Below are 20,457 nucleotides of genomic sequence, written 5' to 3' on the forward strand. Positions count from 1 at the left end.
TTCTCTGTCTCATAATTCTCTGCAGAAATTTGTGCAAAAGTAAAGTCCTGTAAAATACTATTCTTGAGCTCTCAAATATTCTTTTGGGGTTCTGTCCTATAATGTTTTGGTTCTTGATGTACCTGAGAAGATGAATTTATCCTAGTCAAGTACTGAAATGTATTGCAATGTAAGGTAACGCTCCTCCTGCTTTAGGTATTTGACCTTGGAATGATGATACAATTCAGCATTTATTCTTCATCAGCCAAACCCATCCATTTTCCAGTGATTCACAGGGCGAAAAAAATCTACCAGCTAATGCTGGTATTTAAGAATTGTTACCTGGCCTGTCTTGCTTTATGGTTATCTGGAAGGTGCTTTCTAGAGGTCCTGGGACATTTCTGAAATCAGATAACTTTGCAGCCTTACCAGCTTATAGAAACCAGGTGTAAGGGTTTCTTAAAATTAAATCCATGGCTGCTTTGAAGAGGTCTTTATTGAACTAGACGAAAATGTAGTAATGCAGGTCTCATACAGCAAAATGTTCCTAAGCCTATCTGCATTCATTGCCAAAGTGTTTAAGTACATGATAGAGTTAAGGATAGATCTGAATAATGTTGCTGAAGCAGAGCCTGGCTGAGGTCTCTGATTTCATGTGGGGAAAAGGAAAAAGGAGGTTAAGAATTTAAGAGTAAGAGGAGAAAACAGGTGACAGGAATTGTGAATATCTGTATTTCCCCTTAGCAAACTGTTTCCATTGGTCAAGATCTAAATTTGGTTGAAATTGCAGTTCAAGGATGGATCATTGCTGGCACTACTTCATTCAAGATGTTATTGGATCTTGCTGACTGCATTGGCTCAGGATGCATCAGCACCTCACTGACTGTATGAGAAATCAAATATGTTGTGGACTGGCAGATCAATAAATGGTGTTTTCCTCTGTGTCAATATTGCGGACAATGCCTAGCTTAGGGTTTTCCACAGTAAGAGCAGAAGGAAATTGTGACCACTTGTGGCTTGTGATAACTTTGGGATATAAATAAGTAGGTTATGACATTGGACAAGGGTAATGGTGATAAGAACTACTATGTGCACACAGTGTCTGTGTCACAAGTAGATGTATGACAGGGCTCATTCCTCAGTAGATGCTCCCATGCCAGTGTTAGATCAGTATTCAACTGGACAAGGGTGGTGAGAGACCTCTCTTTTTCCTACAGTAAACAAAGCATTGCAAAGGGGAGCTAAACTCTGCCATACAAAACAAGTGTCATGCTTATTAATGTCAGCTGATATGCTCCCAGAAATGATAGACAGCCAGTGTCTTTAACGAGAGCCTGGAGGGAGATGCAGCTCATTCTGAACCACAGACCTGCCTGGAAGGTCAGTGCTTTCTGACCCCATTCTCTTCTCTTCCCTATGCATATTTGAAGATCAATCTGTCAGGGCAGTCAAACAAAGCTGAAGCACTTAGCCTGGGTAACTCAAAACTCATTGCATTTTAGATACCTCTATCTATCTATCTATCTATCTATCTATCTATCTATCTATCTATCTATCTATCTGTCTGTCTGTCTGTCTATCTGTCTGTCTATCTATCTGTCTGTCTATCTATCTATCTATCTATCTATCTATCTATCTATCTATCTATCTTATCTGTGTATATATATGTACAGAAAAAAGAGAATGAGAGTGCTCACCTGGCTGTTGGAACACAGCAAGGCTGTCATCTTAATTTCTCTGAGCAATATTTCTTGGATTTTTAATTACCCTGGAAAAGTTGTGTACACAGAGCTGTTTCACATAGTTATGTACTGTAGGTGCAGGCTACAAAAATGAGGAGGGTGTGCACAGTGAGCTCTGAAACATATGTTTTTCAGGGACATGTTGCTCAAGAGGTCAGTGAAGTATTGGGACTGGGGACCTCCTGTGTTTTAGTCTACAAGGAATAGGTTGATAGCAGCCTAGCTCTATAGAGGCCCTCTGCTTACAGCTGTTGCCGTATTTGGCTTTTCAGCTGTTTTGGGTGCTAAGCACTGTGATAGGAGCTGAACTTACAGTTCCAGATTAATTACTGAACTTGAGTAAAATCTGTATTAATATATAATATAATATAATACAATACAATATAATACAATACAATACAATATAATATAAAGTTTGATTTGATGTTGATTTTATTACCAAGATGTGAATCTGTAATTTGATCACAGCAACATGAGTATTGTACTGTGTCCTCACTCAACCCTTCTGATATCTGTCATCTTGATTTGAGATGTCTGAAGTGTGGTAATGTTGATCCCTCAGTACGGGTGTTACTTTCACTCACTAGTTCTCCTTTTCAGGCACTTGCCAGCCCAAGCAAGAAGGCTTGTGAGTCTTATGAAAACTGATCAGGTAAGTTGTCTGGGACTCCTTACAGCATGAATAGGTGTTGCTTCACACAGCAGATCCACCTGCAATGACACCAAGTGCATTTCACAAAGGTAAAGAAATTCAGACGTTATTTTCTTCTTTATTGCACAGAGAATTGACTTCAGTGCTGACTGGAAGCTCATAACAATACATATCGGAGCCAACGATCTGTGCATCTATTGCAAAGACCCTGTGAGTAGTGACACTGGTTATCTCAAACTGTGGTGTCGGTGTAGAAACACCTCAAGGGAAATCATAAAGCCTTCACAGAGATAACATGAGTTATATATGGGCTGCTGTATGTTTTGAGAGGGGTTGTTGCTGGCAATACCCTGATATAAAAAGCTACCAGCAGCAGAGTAGGATGGTTTTGTTTTTTCTCTAACTTACTCTGGGATAAGAACCACTGCTTTGACTACTATTTTTTGACCGTAAGGAAAAAATGGAAGGGAAGAAATGCCTCACTCCTCTGATGTGGTAACTGCTCTGCTGCTAGCTTGGCCTCTTCAGATATCCAAGAATGGCAGTGGTAGTTCAAAACGGTGCAACCCTACAATTGTCACCACTCCATAACTCACAGTGTGGGGAGGTGCTAGGAACTGGTGAGGTGTATATATAAGGGAAGTTGCTGCAGTGCTCAGTCTTATTTGAATGTTATGCTTCTCTGGATTGTGGAGAAGCCTTTAGGGCTGCCATAAAGAGGTCATGGGAGTTGAGTGGGCAGGCGACAGGGAGAGGCCACCTTTCACTGCCAGCTCTCACTCTCTTGCCTTTAATATGCTCACGAGCATTTTCAATTCTCCTGCAACCCCTTGTGCTGGAGAAATGTGCTTCTTCTGCAGGAGCCTTGCTAGGCATCTTTGTTGCTGCTGCTGCCAAGTTTTATAGCCTTATTTATAGCTGTGACCTTGACTAGCAATGATTTCACATAATTTTATGAGAGCTTATCAGCTGGCTGTGAGCATGCTTGTGGGTTCCTTCCTGCATTTTTACATGAAGGGCCCAGTGGATTTGGATTAAATGTGCTGCTACTGAACAAGGTTTATTTTAAATCCAAAATTTCACCAAGCCTCCCTATGTTTTGGATTAATTGCTATGTTTAAAATCCTCAGTCTCTAGAAAGAAGCAAGAACATTTCACTGACCACTGTGTTGTAGGGCAGAAAAGGAAGTGAATTCATGTGATTCTCCAGCCTCCCAACCTAAATTCCTTGTGTCTCCATTTGACAGTAATCTCTTCTCTTTCTATCAGGATCACTACTCAGCTGGGAATTACATCAAAAGGATTCAAGAAACTCTTGACATTCTGCACAAGGAGGCAAGTACTGTGAAATTATCCCAGCATTCTAGCTCACACTGAGACATGACTGACTGATGCTAGCTCTTCTGTTTGTTTGATTTTGTGGGGTATTTTTTTGCATTCTAGTACCAAACATATGCTGTTGTCTTGTACAAAAAACATCTTCTTTTGTCTTGTCTATCTGCAGTAGTGAGATGCAGCCTGAAATGACAGATAGTAACATTGAACTATGGTGTGGGAGAAGGCTCAAAAGCTGAGTTGGGGGAGATTGGTGGAGGATTTATGGCTTTTTCATAATTTTTAATTTTTTTATCCTTCCAGTGGTGGAGAAAGGGAAGCGGTGTCAAATGGATGGACTTTAGGGTAAAATAAATGCACTGTGGGCTGTGTAACCAGTTTCTTCTAAGCCAAAGTCTGACTTACCTTTCAGGTTCCAAAAGCTCTAGTGAGTCTGGTTGATGTGGGGGACATCACCGCTCTGAGACATTTATTTGTGGACCCTTCAGTTCAGTGCCCCACTTACTTGGCAGAGTAAGGCTTGTTTGACTTCCTTTTGTCCTGTTTATGTTCTTATTCTGTGCTTCTCTTGTCATTTGAACTGATGTTTAAAGGTAGCAGCACAGTCCTGTGGACTTCCTTCCCATGCAGTGCTGGCATCACCCTGCCTGATGGCATTTCCTTCTCCTGGCTTTGACCTGTTTTCCATATCTAGAACTGTACATAATGTACACTTCAAAGGCCAGGGTTAAAGTTACTGAAACAGGGTTCTTCAAGATGGGGTTGAAGCACACAAACATTTAGATTTGCAGGCCTTTTTTTGCAGGAACATGATGTCTTTGAGGAGTAGACAGGTTTCCCCTGTTTGAGTCTTTAGTGCAATGGGTAATTTGCATTCTTTGCTGATCTTTCAGACAGAGACAAATTCTCTGTCTTGGCAATGCAAAAGGAGTTGTTGGTTGGAAAGGTGTCAGCTCAGAAGTAAAACAGGCAGTACATTTCAAAGTACTGTTTTCTAGTTCCCCAGGGGCTCTGGTGTGCACCTCTGTCAGTCTGCAGGGCCTTTGGATGCCAGGGTGAAATTAATGAAAAAAACTAGCCTCTGTGCAGTGTGCACTACTTTGATATATCTGGGTGTGAAACCAAAATTACTTAAAGTAGTATCATTCATGTGAGGAAGAAAATAAGATTAAGGTTTGAAATTACAATAGCAAGGACAATAAGATGTTTTCACAGAAATGTGATTTACAGATTCTCTTATTACATCCATGTTGTGAGGGCATTGCATGACAAAGGGTGGTATCTGCATTATCAGATGTTTAACTCTCTCTGTTCCTGTTTTCTCCTCTAACCTCCCCCACAGTTATCTGTGTAGCTGTGTTCTCTCAGGAGAAGAAAACTCGGAAAATTTAACAATGGTGAGGGATGCCATCAAAGCTTACCAGGTATGACTGTTAGGAGTGGTACAGTTACTTTATTTCCATTAGAGATGAGCTCTTGATTACCAAGCAACATATCATATCTGTATTTTACCCAAAACATGAACTCGGCAGGAGCTCATGTGATGCTATCCAAACCTATCATGTGACCAAAACTAGCAGCAGAGGTCTTCAGAAAAATTATGTTTCCTAGTAGAGGTTAATCGATGAGAGTTTAGTCACCAAAACCCTGTCCCTGACAAATAGTTTCAGCATTGTGTTCCAGCCTTCTCAGACCCTTTGCAGCATCTCAGCTCTCTTTTGCCAATGGCTGTGGCTATTTAAGTTCACAAGTAAAACTTCCTTTTGATTCCAGTGCTTTGAGAAAACCCAAACAAAGAAAATAGTTATGATGCAGAGATGTTGTTGATGGTTTTTGCTGGTGGTTTTTGTTTCTTGCAGCTTGGCATTCAGAGACTGATGGAGTCTGGTAGATATGACATTCATGAAAATTTCACAGTCGTCATCCAGCCTTTCCTCCAAAATCTGAAGGTTCCTCTTGACCAGGTATGATCTAAAGGTGATTTTCTGCATCTAAAGGTGATTTTCTGCATTTAAAGGACTAAGGATGGGTATCTTACCTATAGAGACTATATTCAAAATAGTTTCACTTTGTTCTGTGCTTTTCTTATGAGAAGTTGCTGGTTTTTTGTATAGTACAACAAATTTCTTCATGTAGTAAGAAGATTTTAGTTTTACTTATTATTCTGTCAATATCAATTACTGTTTTGGAAAATTAGTCAAAACTTGATTTAAGAGGTGTGTTTGTGTATGTTCTTTGAAGTACATAAATATTTTTCTTCCTGAAAATGCAACATGATTAATAAAAGACCAAATTATTGCACTTCTTAAAGCAACATAGCTGCATTGCTCAGTGAAGACTATGGCATCAGCTCCCCTTTATGCCACATAACTCATTTTTCTGTGTCTGACAGAAAGGGAACTTTATGTATGATCTTGTGGAAGTAGTTTTATGTAGTTCGTATGTATATGTTGATGTATATCTCAGTTCCTTGGATGGCAATTTCCAGTAAGTTGTAAATCTAGGAAAAGACTCAAACTTTCACTAAAGCTGAAACTGTTTTCATATGTACCTGGAGCTAAGAGGAGATGGAGCAAAATATTGAGCAGGGATTGCTCTGGCATGATTGAACTGGGCTGATTCTGAAAATGTTCGCAATAGCTGGTGAAAGTTTGAAAAGTTAAGGTGCTGCTATGGATAAATTTGCTTCACAGGCCTTCTTTGTTTTGTTTGACTGAAGCCTTTTGTTTGTGCATGAAGCTGGTCCCCATGAGAAGTCATCCCTAAGGATTTTGGTACTAAGAGTAGGGAACACAGAAATAAAAACACAAGAAGCAAAATATTTATAAATTTTTTTTGTAGTCTCATAAGCATTAGTTCAGATTTTAAGTTCAGGATGCTCTTTCAATTTGTTATCTCACACAACATTCAGATGTTCCTGAACTGAAAGCTCTGTCTCTAAACATGGCAAAAGATATGATGCAAATTTTGGTAGTGGTCCTCTAAAAAGCAACCACACTGAAAAAAACCTGTTCAAATTTTGAGGAAGAACTGCTCTGACCAAAAACAGTTGTTTCGGTCATGTGTGTCTCTAATCTCAGTATTCATATGACAGACAAATTTCCAAACTCCATTTCCTCCAGATCCTCCAGTACCTGTATTAACCCTGTATTAAAGTACAGTTTTGTTTAGAAAGGAAAGTTTTGTATTATTGTATTTTGTATTAAAGTGCAGTTTTGTTTAGAAAGCTCTGGTGTGCTTGGTCAGGCTGCCTTCCATCAAGCACTTACTTGTTTCTTTCAAAACTCACAGCTTTGCAGAAGGTACTGCAGAGCATAATGCTGCCTGTGGTTCCAGTTCTAATGACAACTGGAACCAGGGAGAGGAGCTCATCCTTATTGCAGAACCTGAAGAGGAAGTGTACCCATAATTGAAAATGGTGGATTTGCTGCTTCTGGATGGATCTGCCCATGGAGGCACATAATCATCTCTAGCTAGATGTTTCTGGTAGTTCATGGGTCTGCTGAAGTACAGTTTGTATTGCCAGATAATCGGGAGCCTTTCTGCAGTGGAGCAGGGAGAGCAAGTAACATGAATCTCTCTTTACTGGTTCTGATTTGGCCTCAGCAACTCCAAATTGAAAGTGTCAGGATTCTTCTACACTCAGAGGTCCTTTATGCTTTTATTTGTAGGATGAGAAACCAGATGTCTCCTACTTTGCACCTGACTGCTTCCATCCGAGCCAGAAAGGCCATTCTCAGCTTGCCAGGGCTCTGTGGAACACTGTGGTAAGGTGACAGGCTCTGCATACAGTGAGATCTTCACCTAGACCTGACCACCATTAAAATATCTCTGTAACAAACATTGCAATTAAGGCCTGAATAATGCTGGTCCTTGTGTTTATCTCTCCCTAACTAGTTAAATACTCTCTGGCTTTGGCACTGCTCTCTGCCTACAATCTCTTGGTTCTTTAAGTGTGTGGTGAGGAGAGGGGTCCTCCAAGTGCATGATCACAGTAATTTTGTGACTTCAAGTCTTCTTCATCTGTTTTTGTGCAAGGCAGGATAGCATTTAATAAGGATGATGTTTCTATGGGCTGCTATGGGAAGCCACCAAATAAAGAATTGTAACTATATCTGTCAATTTAAAATGGATTACTTAGATGTTTGTTTTAAATCCCTGTGTTGTTAATGTCTCATTAGCAATTAAAGTGGCTTTAATTCAGTTGAGTTTTACTACTTTTGGAAATGAGTTAAGCTCAATAAAGACGAGTCACTAAAGATTGCTTAAGCAAACCCATTTTACTTAGCATTGCAGTGCAGGAGTACCCAGCAGTCAGAGGCAGTATCTTGGATCCTGAATAGTAACTTCCATATACTTTGGATTAATGTTTTAACAGCTGACATGACTGCTTGCAATCATCAAGCAGTACCTCTAATTAGATTTGGTATTATCTTCTACATATAAACAACCTTTTGTTGGAGATGCCATCGTGCAGCTTAGCTATAAAAAATTGAGGGACTCTTAATGTCTTTTGTGCAAGAGAAGAAAGTTTATGACCTTGCCTTCTGGCAAAATTCCAAGGTACTTCATGTGCCTGCCAAAATCCTCCAGGAGTTTAAACTGATCCACTGTAACTTTCCACTTCCCATTTTAAGCTTTCTAGAGCTGCTCTTTTGTTTTGTGGTTGCCATGTTCTTTCTGGGAAGTAGATGCATTTCAGCCTTGGCTGTAAATCTGGGTCTGTAAATACAGGCACCTGTATATAGATTTGAAAGGTATATTTATGTTGGAGTTTTTTTAATTAGAATTGTTTTACAAATTTAAGATGAGCTGACATGGTTAAAAAATAGGTTCTTTTGTCTTTGTTTCTAGTTACAGCCTGTAGGCCAGAAAGCTGACTCATTTGATTTCTCAGCTGACATCGTCCTTGGCTGTCCAGCTCAGGTAAACATACCCACATTTTGGAAGTTTGCTGTCAGGAGGCTGTACTGCTTGTGCTTGCTGCAGAGAGCAGGGATTTGGTATATCTGGAATAAGTTTACTTAAAGCTTTGTTGTCTGTTTACCTCTGAGCGAGCAGGTGTTCTCATATTCTTGCACTGGTGTCCCATGGCCATTTTGCTGTGCCATGAATACTGATTAACAACATGCTGATTTGTGTGTTTGCAGCTACAGCAGAGGTTGTTTTTTGTTGTTTGTGAAGTACAGAGGCAGCTCAAGCAGCAAACAACAGAATCAATGAGGTTTGGGCACCACAGCAGCTTTGAAAACCCAGAATCTGTTGTCCCTTGGATTAGTGTCAGGTTGGCTTTCCTGGCCTGATCCATAAGAGGAATACTTCAGAGTCTTTGGAAGCTGCTTCTGCAGTTACAAAACAAGCTGCTGAACTTGCAGGACAGTTGCTAGGTACCAGCACGTGGAAATGACTGCTGCAGGCAGCAGTAACTGGCTCCCTTTCTTCAGCAGTTTCAACAAGACGGTTGAAGAGCTGAACAGATCAGGGAGCTGAGTTCTGAGTTCTCTTAGTTCTGGAGGCAGACATTCAAGTTTTGCACGAGGTGTTTGTCCATATTGTGTCCATCCTGTCAGACGAGGAAAATCTGCTGAGTTATTAACCAGCATATTTCAGAAGTCCTCTGATTTGCTCAAATTGATCCTACTTCCTTTACCCAGCATTCCTTCCAAGCAGCTTAAATGAACGCAGCAATTTCTTCAGTGCCAAATAATGTGGATTTGATGCTTCTTTCCTTTCCTTCACTCTTATTCAAAGATGTTGCTTTTCAGAAGTAGGCAAAGAAAAGTTTTATATCCCTTGAAAAGATAATGGCCTTTTTTTTCAGAAATGGTAAGCCTTTAGTAACCCTAAGTGCTATGAAAAGGTCATTGATAGAAGTGCCAGTAGCCATGGAAATTTTTTTATTTTGAGGCAACCTTAAGTACCATAAAAACCTGCCTTCTAATTTTAGTGCTTTTTAAGACTTCCTTATGCAGATGCTGGAGTTTCTCTTGATTGGGTGAGCCTCCAGGTGAATTTTTTAGCCTGTATGATGTGCATGTCTTCCTGAATGCATGCTGCATTAATAGGGGACAAAAATAACAATAAAATTCCTACAACCTCCCTTGGAGGGAAGAATGATCTTTTCAGTAAGCAATCTTTCATCTCCCTGCTGCTGACACAGATCTGCCCAGGTTTGTCTAGATTCTACATCAGAACCTTTTGAAAGGACTAAACTTCTAGTAAAGTCTAATTTGGAATATTAGGAGAGGAAAATATTAAACTGAGATTGACATCTGGCATATGTAATTTTTGTCCTAAGATACTAAACACAAATTTTATTAATTTTAAGGAATTTTTGGCATTAATTTTATGGTTTCAAAGTCCAGATTCCAATTTTTGATAGTTTAGGCAATTACTTTCTTGGTTATGTGATACCTTGATATCCCTTGCTATGGTTTGTGCCATGTGCTTATTGCCTAGTTTCTCTTATTTAACTTATTTTGTTTCCTCTTTCTCCAGAAGAGTCCCTTCCTGGGAACATACAGGAATAGCAACTACACACCTGTGGAGCCCACTAGAGAGCCAGTAGAGGTAATTGTTGCACCTTTTGCTGCATTTTAGGCAAATTATGTAAAGCTGCATCTCGTCTCTTAACACATCATCCTGAATTTATAGATTATATAAATTATTACCAGTTTTTGGAAAGAGAATTCTGCCTTGCATTGCACTTTTCATTGTGTTTTCCTAAAAGCCAAACAAAATTAATTATATTAATGGTGCAATTGTATCAAAACTGTAACCCAAGTAAGTAACCTGGAATGCATAATTAATTCAGGTAGCAAGTTCCTCACAGTATGGAGAAGCTATTTTAGAATCCTGACCCCCAAATAATCTGAGGAAGGTTTAGATATTCTCTGGAGGCACTGTTCTTCCTTACACTCAAGTAAACTTAACCTGTAGAGGGCAGTCACCTTTTCATATTTGATGTGTGACCCTATATAAAGGTGATAGGAATCCCATTTCAAAGAGACTTAATTTCCATCATGACTAAGCAACTATCATGAGGCATGTTCAATAAACTGCAGAAACAGATATTGTGTGTAGGACTTGAAGAAATGGAGCAATTATTTACTTTGCAGTCAAAATGGACTGGGCTAGTTTGACATACTGGGGGTGCTCATGACTAACCCAATTATCAAAATCTTTGTGCCATGAGGGTCACAAAGAACAGCAGTTATTGTCTTAGAAAGTCATAGTTTGCAGTACTGATATGGGATTTTTATCTGTAGAGCTAGAGTTATATTTTAATAGGTAATTCCACTGAATCTCAACAGCAACAGCTTTTGAAGTGATAAAGGAAAGAAGTAGAGAGAAGGTAAAGCAATACTTTCTGATCTAAAAATAAGCCTATCTGTCCTTTCTAGCCTCTGCAACCGGACTTTAGTGGTTGATAGTGGAGCATATTACAACATTTTTTTGAAGGAACAGATGAATTTGTCGTGATGTTTTTTAACAGCAGCCATGCTTTCTGAAGACCACTGGTCTATGTAGTTTTCCTCGGGTAGAACTGTGCGGTCACAGAATAATTGGGGTTGGAAGGGACCTCAGGACGCCTCTAGCTTGACCTCCTGCTTCTAATAGGGCTGGCCTTTCGATCTGTGCACACAGCTGTCATTGCTCCTGCAAGGGCTGGCCACTGTAACGATTTTAGTTTTTCCCTTGCTGTCTTCTTGGCTAATATGGTTGCTTGTTACCAAAAAGCAGGGGGAGACATTCATCAGCTCTCTCTGCTGGTGAACTAAGGTGTTCTGCAATGTGTGTTTGATTCAATATCCTCTATTGGTGGAATATACATAATAACTATTATGTCACCTAAAAATGTATGGTAAAGTACAATTATTTAGAGCCTAACAGTTTTCTTTACTGGAACTTTTAAAGTTTTGAGGTTTTTTTAAATTTTATATTCAGTAAAAGCAAGTCATTTTTGAAAGTTTCTAGGGAAAGAATAGGTTCCTGGCAAAGTACATGGGGAACAATAATATAATAATAGAATATATAAGGTTTTATGCTTTGGCTAGAAAATGTCACCAGAAGTAATTATTGTTTGGATAGTATTCCACAGAGAGGTGGAAAAAGGCTGTTGAGATACATAGGCACCAAACTAGGATCTATGTTATAACTTGGTTTTGCCCTACACTGTACAACTAAACCATATCTGAATTCTACATTATCTTTTAGCTACAAGATGAAAACAATTTTGTAACTTCTCGTTTCAGAATTGGGGCAGTGAGCTGTCATGTCCTGGTCATACTCCATCTAGTCATGTCCCAACATCAGGTGAGAAATAACTCCCAACCTAAAATTGTGCATAGGAAAAAATTTCATCTTTTGTTTCTAAAAGCAATAAGATGTTAAAATTGCACATCCTAGATGGAAAGTAAACAATAAAAGCTCTGGTATATTTAGCAGCAAAGGGAAGACGTCTGTCTTGCCATTCACAATGAGTTCTGCATGACAGCAGGTATGTCTCTGTGGATAAATGTGATCACATTTGTTGTATGCATGTATCTTATACATCATTCATCATACAGCAGCGTGGCTGACTAAAATTGCCCAGGAGGGCTAGTGACTTAGCAAGTTGGAATGTGCTCTGATAAGCAGTGCAGTGCAAGTGCTGTGTGCAGTTTGAAGATTTTACGGGGAGATTTTTAATAGGAAATACTGATCTATGACCCAGACCAGTAGGTCAATTAAAAGAGATTGAATGTATGCATCTGTAAACATATCTAGTCTGTTTTCATTTTTTAGCTAAGCTGTTTTAAGTTCCATTTCTTTCCATGTTAGTGTAATGCACTGTTGCAAGCAAAGGCAAGAAGTTACGCATTTTGCCTAAGTGACACACAGAACCTGAAGCTTTTTCTACCTTAAAAGTCTGCAAAAATGCCATCAGATTGGAACCTAAGACTTGCATGTTTATTCTATTAAACAGTATTTTGTCAGTTATCTGTAATCCTGCTTTTATTCTCCTACTGCTTTTTAGTCCATGAGCTACGGCCTGCTGACATCAAAGCCATAGGAGCACTTGGAGATTCCCTGACTGTGAGTACTGCTGGATTCCCACGTTTAGAATGAGAAGAGCAGTTGTTGATTTCTACCCAGATGTTGTCTCATCAGCCATCATCAGAAAGTAAATTGCTTTGGCTTGGCAAAGCAAAACTCATCTACCTGGTTCCCTTTGCAAAGAAATAGCCTGAAGGTATAGGAGTGACACTGGCAACTGTGCAATCCAGTAATGAATAGTCCAGGCCAGGACAGAAATGGGATCCCATTCTCTGTTGCATACAGTTTATCCAAGTGTTTTTGAAAATGGATGTGTCTGTCTTATAGGCATAGTCTCTTCTGACATGAAAAAAAAGAAGTGAAAGCCATTGATATTTTTGATGCAAGAAGACATTTTGCTGAAAACTTCCTTGGAAATAATTGATTGTGAAATGAAGTACTTCCCACTTGAGATAATTCTGATACTTCTATATTTCAGAGTATTGCTTTCAGATTTTGCTTCCTGGGTTAGATGTCTTCCAGTTACAGCTGTAATGTATTTCAAGTACTAAGAAATGGAGGTTTAAAACAAAAAGTAGGAAAAAAAAAAAAACAAAATCACCACAAACCAAAAAATCCAAAAGGGCCCCAGAGAAGAATAGCAGGGAATACTGCAGATCTGCACTGAAGTTTTCTGAGAAAAAGTTCTAGAATTACACAGCCCTGCAGAATTTTTCTGGCATGGGATGAAAGCAAAAATTTGCATCAACAGTTTCCATGAATTTTAACTCCTGAACTAAACCAGTGGTCGTTCTAGCAGCTTCTCTTCCTGTTGAGTTCAGAGGGACTTGAAGGGTCTGAAGCCCTTAAATGATCAGGCTTATCTTACAGTCAGGTGTGCATGTCTTCATTATGCATCATGCACCTTCTCATTAGCTCTGAACCTGATTTTGCTTGACCTGATGTAATCTTGCCTTGTCCCCTGCTGCAAAGCTTTGAGCTTTTTTTAGAAGAAATCAGTACAGTAAAGCCCTACAAATCTCCCTCCTATCCACTGCCATGACTCTTAAAATTAATTGCTTTATTTCCCCTCCCATGTCAAATGCTAGATATGTGCACTAGCACATATCTCTTATTTTAAAAATATTAGTTCTTTTAATGTATGAAATATCTCAGAAAGCCCTAGTCGTGGGGGCCAGATTATGATGCTTGAGGTCTCTGTCTCAAGAGCTGAGCAAGGCAGGTTTTCATAATGCCATTATTCATGCAGTTCCTACCAGTTGCCACAGCAAGGTGTGCTTGGGAGTTTTATTAAGTGATTTATTTGGGGTGGCCAGAAAAAGTGGCAGAGTATTTCCCATGTGTGTGCACATCCTCACACCTCCCACAGCAGCCACGCATGGTTCATACGGGGTAGCCATCCTTGGCACAGGGGGACTGCAGCAGCAAAGTCCACCAAGGCATGGATTGTCCTCCTGCTACTCCTCACAAGATCCCTGAATGGAGACAGTGTTTATGGCTGAATTGGTGCCATGGATTTTTGAAGAATACAAAAGTAGGGGAGACCACTAAAAAACTGTAAAGCTGCAGAAGAACCCCTTCTCATGTTTACTGCCGTGAAGGTGAGTCAGGGTGCTGACCTTGCTAGAGGTCTGTCCCCATCCTGTGAGCTACTCAAATTCAGCACAGAGGTCTTTGTTCTGATGGCTTTCTGTATTTATTTAATTTTGAAGGATATGAAAGTTCACAGTGCAGGAAGAAAGGCTGTCTCAGTCTAGATACAGTTGGAGATTAATGAAACATCAAACAATTTAGTCATGTCACTGGTTAGAATTCATCTGTCTGACTTCTCTAACACCAATGCACAGTGAAAGCACAGACACACCAACATGCTTATCTATATTGGCAAAAAAAATCCTGTCCACACCTCATCAAGTCTGTGTGCTAAGTAGCAGACTGGATCTAGGAGAGGAAAAATGGATTGTACACCAAAGATTTGGGGTTTTTTGGCAGATCAAAAAACAGCTTCTCTGATTTATGTACAGCTAAAACTGGATGGAGATTTTTCATCAGTGTTTGGGGCTTTTTTCCTGCATTATTGTCTCTCAAAATCATCTTTCTTCAGGAAATGCTGGGATGAAGCATTTTCAATCAGAAAAAAATCCAAACAAATACAAAGCAGTTGATGTTAATCTGGGTCCCACTGGGCTGCTAAAACAGTATGAGTAGCAGCTTTAAAGTCTCATGTCCTTGACCTTAAAATCTGATGTCCTCTGGCTGGACTACATCTCCTCTGATGCTCCATGGTCTGCTATCTAGATGAGTTCCCTTTGCGTATGAGGAGAAGCACAAAAGATTGGAGTATGGGAGATGCAGGGCTGCCCACAAGCCAGTGTGTGGTGGTGAATAAGGACACAGACCACTTATGCTAAAGCTGGGATATTGCAAAACCTTGGCTGGATGCAGAGTAATGTTAAAAGAATGTTTCAGCACTTTCAAAACATGATGTCTATCTTACCTAAATTCATAGGGCTTTTTTTCTTTTAGTATTTTATCAGTTGTTATTTCCATCTTTTCCAGACTGCAGTAGGAGCCAAAGTACCGGACCTACAAACAGACTGGAAGGGACTTTCCTGGAGGTGAGTGAAAATGCTACTTTTTTTTAATCTGTTTTTGTCCACACAGTTAAAAGTATGGGTCACCTGGTTGTGTAGTTACGTCTTTCTATATGTAAATTCAGGGGAAGGATGCTGACAGCAAGTATTGCTTGGTAAGGATTGGAGGAGTCAGGATTGGAAGAGAAAAGGAGTGATTCCTGTGGGGGGTTGGGTGGGTTGTGTTTGTTTTTGTGGGCTTTTTCTTGCGTCTTTTTTTTCTTTTTTGTGTGTGTGTGTGTTAACCCAAACTGTGTCACAGTACCTTTTAGCCTTTTGCTAGTCTCTCTGGAGCTTATTCAAAAGGTTGCTGTTATTATTTACTGCAGTATATAACACTTGAAGGTTTGAATGAGCATGGATTGGCATGAACATGGAGAAAGCACTGCATATGTGCTCAGTGAAGATGTTCCAAACACCTTTGCTATTGCAAAGTGGGCAAATGTCAGAGGGTGTGAAGCTCAATATCCATGCTAGAGTGGAAGGAAACTGCCTGCTCCCTATGGGCAGATGTATGGTTGATAAGTGTGTGCATGTATACATCGTCCTCTCTGCTCTTTCTGTGTCCTTTTGCATATGTCTGCAGGCATGGACACTTTCAGGAGGGGCTGCCACACGTGGTGTAAGAGTGTGTTGGCTCTGCACAAAGACAAGTTTTGAATGGTGAGGCAGAGGCTCGATGTAATTGGCATTGCAGCATTGCAAATAGGTAGTTAATGAGTATTTAATGCAGTCTCTCCTATGCTTAGCTGCATGCAAATGTAGTTTCAGCCAGGCAACGTGGAGCAGCTTTCGTGAGGAAATATGCCTTTCTGTGATAGGTATCCCAGCATGTCCATATGAAAAATCAGTTCTCTCAATGTGGTCTATTCCCATCCTAAAGGCATAGCTTCTATCCTAGTGCTGCCTTGCTTTATTTAATGTGAGTTATCCCTTCACTACTTTCCCTGAATTCCTGTGGTTTATCACCTTAGTCCTCTTTGAAGCAAAAATATTGGGGGGGGTGGGGGGGGGAGGAGGTTGTTTTTTCCTTCTTGGGCTGCTACAACACGTGGTGACAATAAGACAGATGGCTGCAAGATTAACCCTACTGGGTGATTTTATTCTTTCCCTTTGTAGTATTGGAGGTGATGACACTCTGGAGATCCAGGCTACTTTACCCAGTGAGTATCCTAGAAAAGCAAAAGTTGGGTATTACACTGACAGTGGTTTAAGTGGATGCTAGGAAACATCTGGAAATGGTCATTCCTTGAAAACGGTGGGGATGTCCATCTGTTGTGGGTATAAGCAGTTCATGTGAGTGAGAGCTGAGATCCAGACTGACCTGATTAGCTGTAAAGTTGATTCAGCCCCTCCACATCACAGGACCTGCATGTGACTGTATCATCTTTCTGGCCAAAAGAATTAGGAGTAAATGTGCTGAAGGTGACAGAAGCTCATGGTGGACCTGTTCCTCCCTTATTTTGTTTTGTGCTTTCTAGTGACTGACTGTAATATCTGTGGACAAATGAAGAGTTATGAAACAATTACCAATCCATCTAGCCAGGATTGTTGACAAAGCTATGGTTCTTTCAGATGATTTCAAGTTGCTACATAGCAGTGGGGAAAAAAAAATCTAAAAGTACTATAAATTTTTGCCCTAGTGTTCTGTGTAATTGGGCCTGTAGTTGCCATAGAGACCATTAAGTGGTCAATCTGACAATAAATTGGAAGGCGCTTGGTTTACAATGCCTGCTCTATTTGTATGTGATCCATGCTGTGGAGCATTTTGACAACACCTGACATTGTTAGTAAAAAATCTGATGTGCTTAGCCTTGTACCAGGCATATCTCTGTGTTTGAAGAAAAATAGAAGGCGCAATTCATTTATGCATTATAAATGAGATTCTATAAAGAGGTTTCAGTCAGCACTACTACGGACACAGTAAGGACAATTGTCAGATGTCATGCTTCCTCACTGAAAATTTTAGTGAAATCTAGAAAAATGAAAAAAATTCAGTTCTCTGCCACAAGTATTATTATCTAGCTGGAGGAGTGAGAGGTAGAGGGCCATATTCAGGACATCTGCTTCTGGTACATGAAGGAAAGTAACCACAAATACTCTGACAAATGCAAGACTGGTGATTTGCCCAAGATCCATCTATGCATCTCCTGGGCCACCAAGCCCTGGCTCCTCAAGCCCATGGAGAGAAATACTTGCAGTGATGAAATTTGGACAAGTAACTAGAGTCTTCAAAGCAGGTGTGTCTCTAGCTCCTGTAAGTCATAGTGAATGAGGAGAAAACACAGGTCTGTATTCTCACCACTCGATTGGCTCCTGCTTCTGCAGGGAGGCAACACTGCTGGCTGTACTGTGAATGGTTAAACATTGTGCTTTTTGTTTTTAAGACATCTTGAAAAAATTCAATCCGAACCTCTTTGGTTTCTCCACTGGCACTTCTAAGGAAACAGCTGGATTCAACGTTGCGGAGAGAAATGCCACAGCACGGTAAGGACAATCCCAAAGGAGAAAGGCAAAGGAGTGAGAAGTGATGGACTGGCAGGTTACCTTTGTGATGGATGTCAGGGTTGAGGTAATGCTGGTGACCTGCTGGTACTCAGCATGTTTCTGTGATCTGATGTTTTTAATTGTGAGATTCAGAGTTTTGGTTTCTTAATTCAATTTGGTATTTGGGGGATTTGTTATCTTTTTCTAAATTAGACACAAGCTTCCTTTCTTTATTTGATTTCTGCCCATAATTTTTGAGCCAGTAATGCCTTAGTTATGCTTCTAATTCAACCAGTACCTTTTTCTGCCCAGTCTTCAGTGTACAGGTCTCTAATTCACTGTCAGGCAATATCTGTAATGAGGAATAAATTCATTCCTTGATTTCTAGAGAATGTACCTGAAACTAACAAATAGAAGCCCACTTGTACCCTAATGGCATTAAAAATTATCCCTATTTTAGTGCAAAAGAAAAAAAAAGCAGCTGGAAAATCACTCCTTTCTCCACATGAAGAAAAAAATCTACTAATCAGTTAACAACTAAAACATGTAAAAATTTGTAAGGCTTACACTGTGCCTGCTCCATGAATACTCACAAAATTTGTTTTCAAAGCTTTTTGTGACACCTTTAACAACCATTAAATCTGCTGCAAGAGAAATTTAGGATAACTATCAAAGCCTGTATAGCTACTAAATATTTCATAGGTTCCCTGAGCAAAGCTGACTCAGCATGATCAATATGGTTCTAGGAATCCAAATAATGTAACTGCATTTGTGTAGTTGCTGGAGGGAGGCAGGGCTTATTAGCTCAAGCACAGTCTTTTTCTAGTGTATGAGGAGCTCATTTCCAGCTGGTGTCTCAGCATGGTTTGTGCTTTGGCCCATGGATGTTGCATCCTGTCCAGAACTGGACTGGGACTTCAGCCTGGCAGTGCCACAATGTAAGCACTCTCTTCTAGCCATAAGACAAGCCATAGGAATTTAAGACCAGATCAGGAAGGCTGGTTATGTGCCCAGCTTCTGTATCAGCACCAAACTCCCCCGCTAGATTTTTGAAGCTAGTTATGCAACTCAATGTCTCTGTGCATCTGGGTATTAGTGTTTTTTCCCAAACAAAATGCACCAAGGCCAAGTCTGAGATGGGAAGAACTCATATCAGTTGCCTGCCACTTGGCAGCCATCCCAGCTGAAGCCTTTTCAGATCAGATTATTCACTTGTCCAACTTGGTCCTTCAGCGTTTGCTCAACCTTTTGAGGCATCACTTTCCTTATTCTGATTTCTGCTGCTCCTGAGATCCCCTGCAATGAGGAGTGGGGATCAAGAAGGTAATGTGCTTTTGGAGCACACATCTTCTGTTCTCTCTCCTAGTGATATGCCAGCCCAAGCACGTGCATTGGTGGAGCTGATGAGAAGCAGCTCGGTAAGTGGGATTTGGGCCACACCTCGGTGCTGCCGGGGTCTCTGGGAGATGACTGTAATTAATGGGATGCTTGAGTCATGAAGAGTGCTTTACTGATGAAAGAAAAGTCCTTGCCTCTGCTGTGCTTTCCAAGATTAATATGCCAGATGAATTACCCCTAATGTAGGCTGCAGTGCAGCAAGGAGATGTAAGGATGGTAGAGAGGAAGAGGAGAAATCTGAAGGCTCTGGTGAGATCACAGGATTGCTTTGTTGAGCAGCAACCTTCAAAGTGAAGGTCACAAAGGCTGAGTGTAAAATTCCTGAAGCAGGTAGGTCTGCAGACCAACATGAGTCACAATATCCACAATACTGGGAAGAGGGACTATGAAGTCTTTGCTGGAGAAAAAGCCCACTCAAAGTCTGGTTTTGAGCAGGTAAATAATTAATCAGTGACCAGAAACCTCAGGAATGGATGAATCTCTGTCACACCATAATCTTGTAGAGAATTAGTAGGAGATTGTGGACCAGTCTGATGTGCCAACTCCACTGAGGGCAACAAAGGGCATCAGAAGCAGGGAGGGGAATAAATCTGAGAAACCCAAGGCTTCTCTGCTCTGAGTGTTGGCTGCATTTGAGTGGATGACTGTCTGGGTGTGAGCTGTTGGTTCAGGGAGAGCATTCCCTCTAAGGAAGAGGGAGTGCCTGGTGCTCCTTGGCTCAGACTGAATGGGAAAGGAAGGCACTGAATAATCAGGATTTGTCGAAGCATGTGGCTCTCCATGCCAGAACTCTTGATGGATGCTGCATGCTCACCCCACTGTCAGTTACTCTGCATTGCCAATTGTTTGGCAGAGTGAAGAGAGCTGGCATAGCTTTTCAATAGAATAGAAGAGGAGAGGCTGTCGTGCTTTGTTTTATTCACAGCTTTTTATGCATTTTTAAAAAAAAGGAGAGGAATCTGTCCCTGCCATAACATTGCCTCTTCGTGAAAGTCTTTCTGAGCAAATTGCTGGTTAAAGAGGAGAATTCAGACCTGGGTGATTCCCAGGCCCTCCCTCTATTTGTGAGATCCTTTCGCAGATGTTTGTTATGTAAATGCACTACACTAAAAATAGTTGCCTTTGATTCCTTTCTTTGTACCGAATGTTACAAAATGTTTTGATGAGATCCAGCTCTCAGCAGCGCCTATTG

General features: G+C 40.4%; 1 protein-coding gene across 1 annotated transcript in view; it reads left to right on the plus strand.

Annotated features, from left to right (window-relative positions):
- Positions 1–20,457, plus strand: part of PLB1 (phospholipase B1) — a 76,332-nt gene that overhangs the window by 45,005 nt on the left and 10,870 nt on the right. Inside the window, exons 37-51 of the mRNA XM_053937345.1 lie at positions 2,322–2,373; positions 2,503–2,583; positions 3,643–3,708; positions 4,121–4,221; positions 5,051–5,132; positions 5,568–5,672; positions 7,380–7,475; positions 8,563–8,634; positions 10,207–10,278; positions 11,964–12,024; positions 12,728–12,786; positions 15,307–15,365; positions 16,500–16,543; positions 17,768–17,867; positions 19,234–19,285. Of these exons, the coding sequence (XP_053793320.1) occupies positions 2,322–2,373; positions 2,503–2,583; positions 3,643–3,708; positions 4,121–4,221; positions 5,051–5,132; positions 5,568–5,672; positions 7,380–7,475; positions 8,563–8,634; positions 10,207–10,278; positions 11,964–12,024; positions 12,728–12,786; positions 15,307–15,365; positions 16,500–16,543; positions 17,768–17,867; positions 19,234–19,285 (1,102 nt within the window). The remainder of the gene's footprint in view (positions 1–2,321; positions 2,374–2,502; positions 2,584–3,642; positions 3,709–4,120; positions 4,222–5,050; positions 5,133–5,567; positions 5,673–7,379; positions 7,476–8,562; positions 8,635–10,206; positions 10,279–11,963; positions 12,025–12,727; positions 12,787–15,306; positions 15,366–16,499; positions 16,544–17,767; positions 17,868–19,233; positions 19,286–20,457) is intronic.

The sequence above is a fragment of the Vidua chalybeata genome, chromosome 3, assembly GCF_026979565.1.
Source record: "Vidua chalybeata isolate OUT-0048 chromosome 3, bVidCha1 merged haplotype, whole genome shotgun sequence".
Taxonomy (NCBI): Eukaryota; Metazoa; Chordata; class Aves; order Passeriformes; family Viduidae; genus Vidua; species Vidua chalybeata.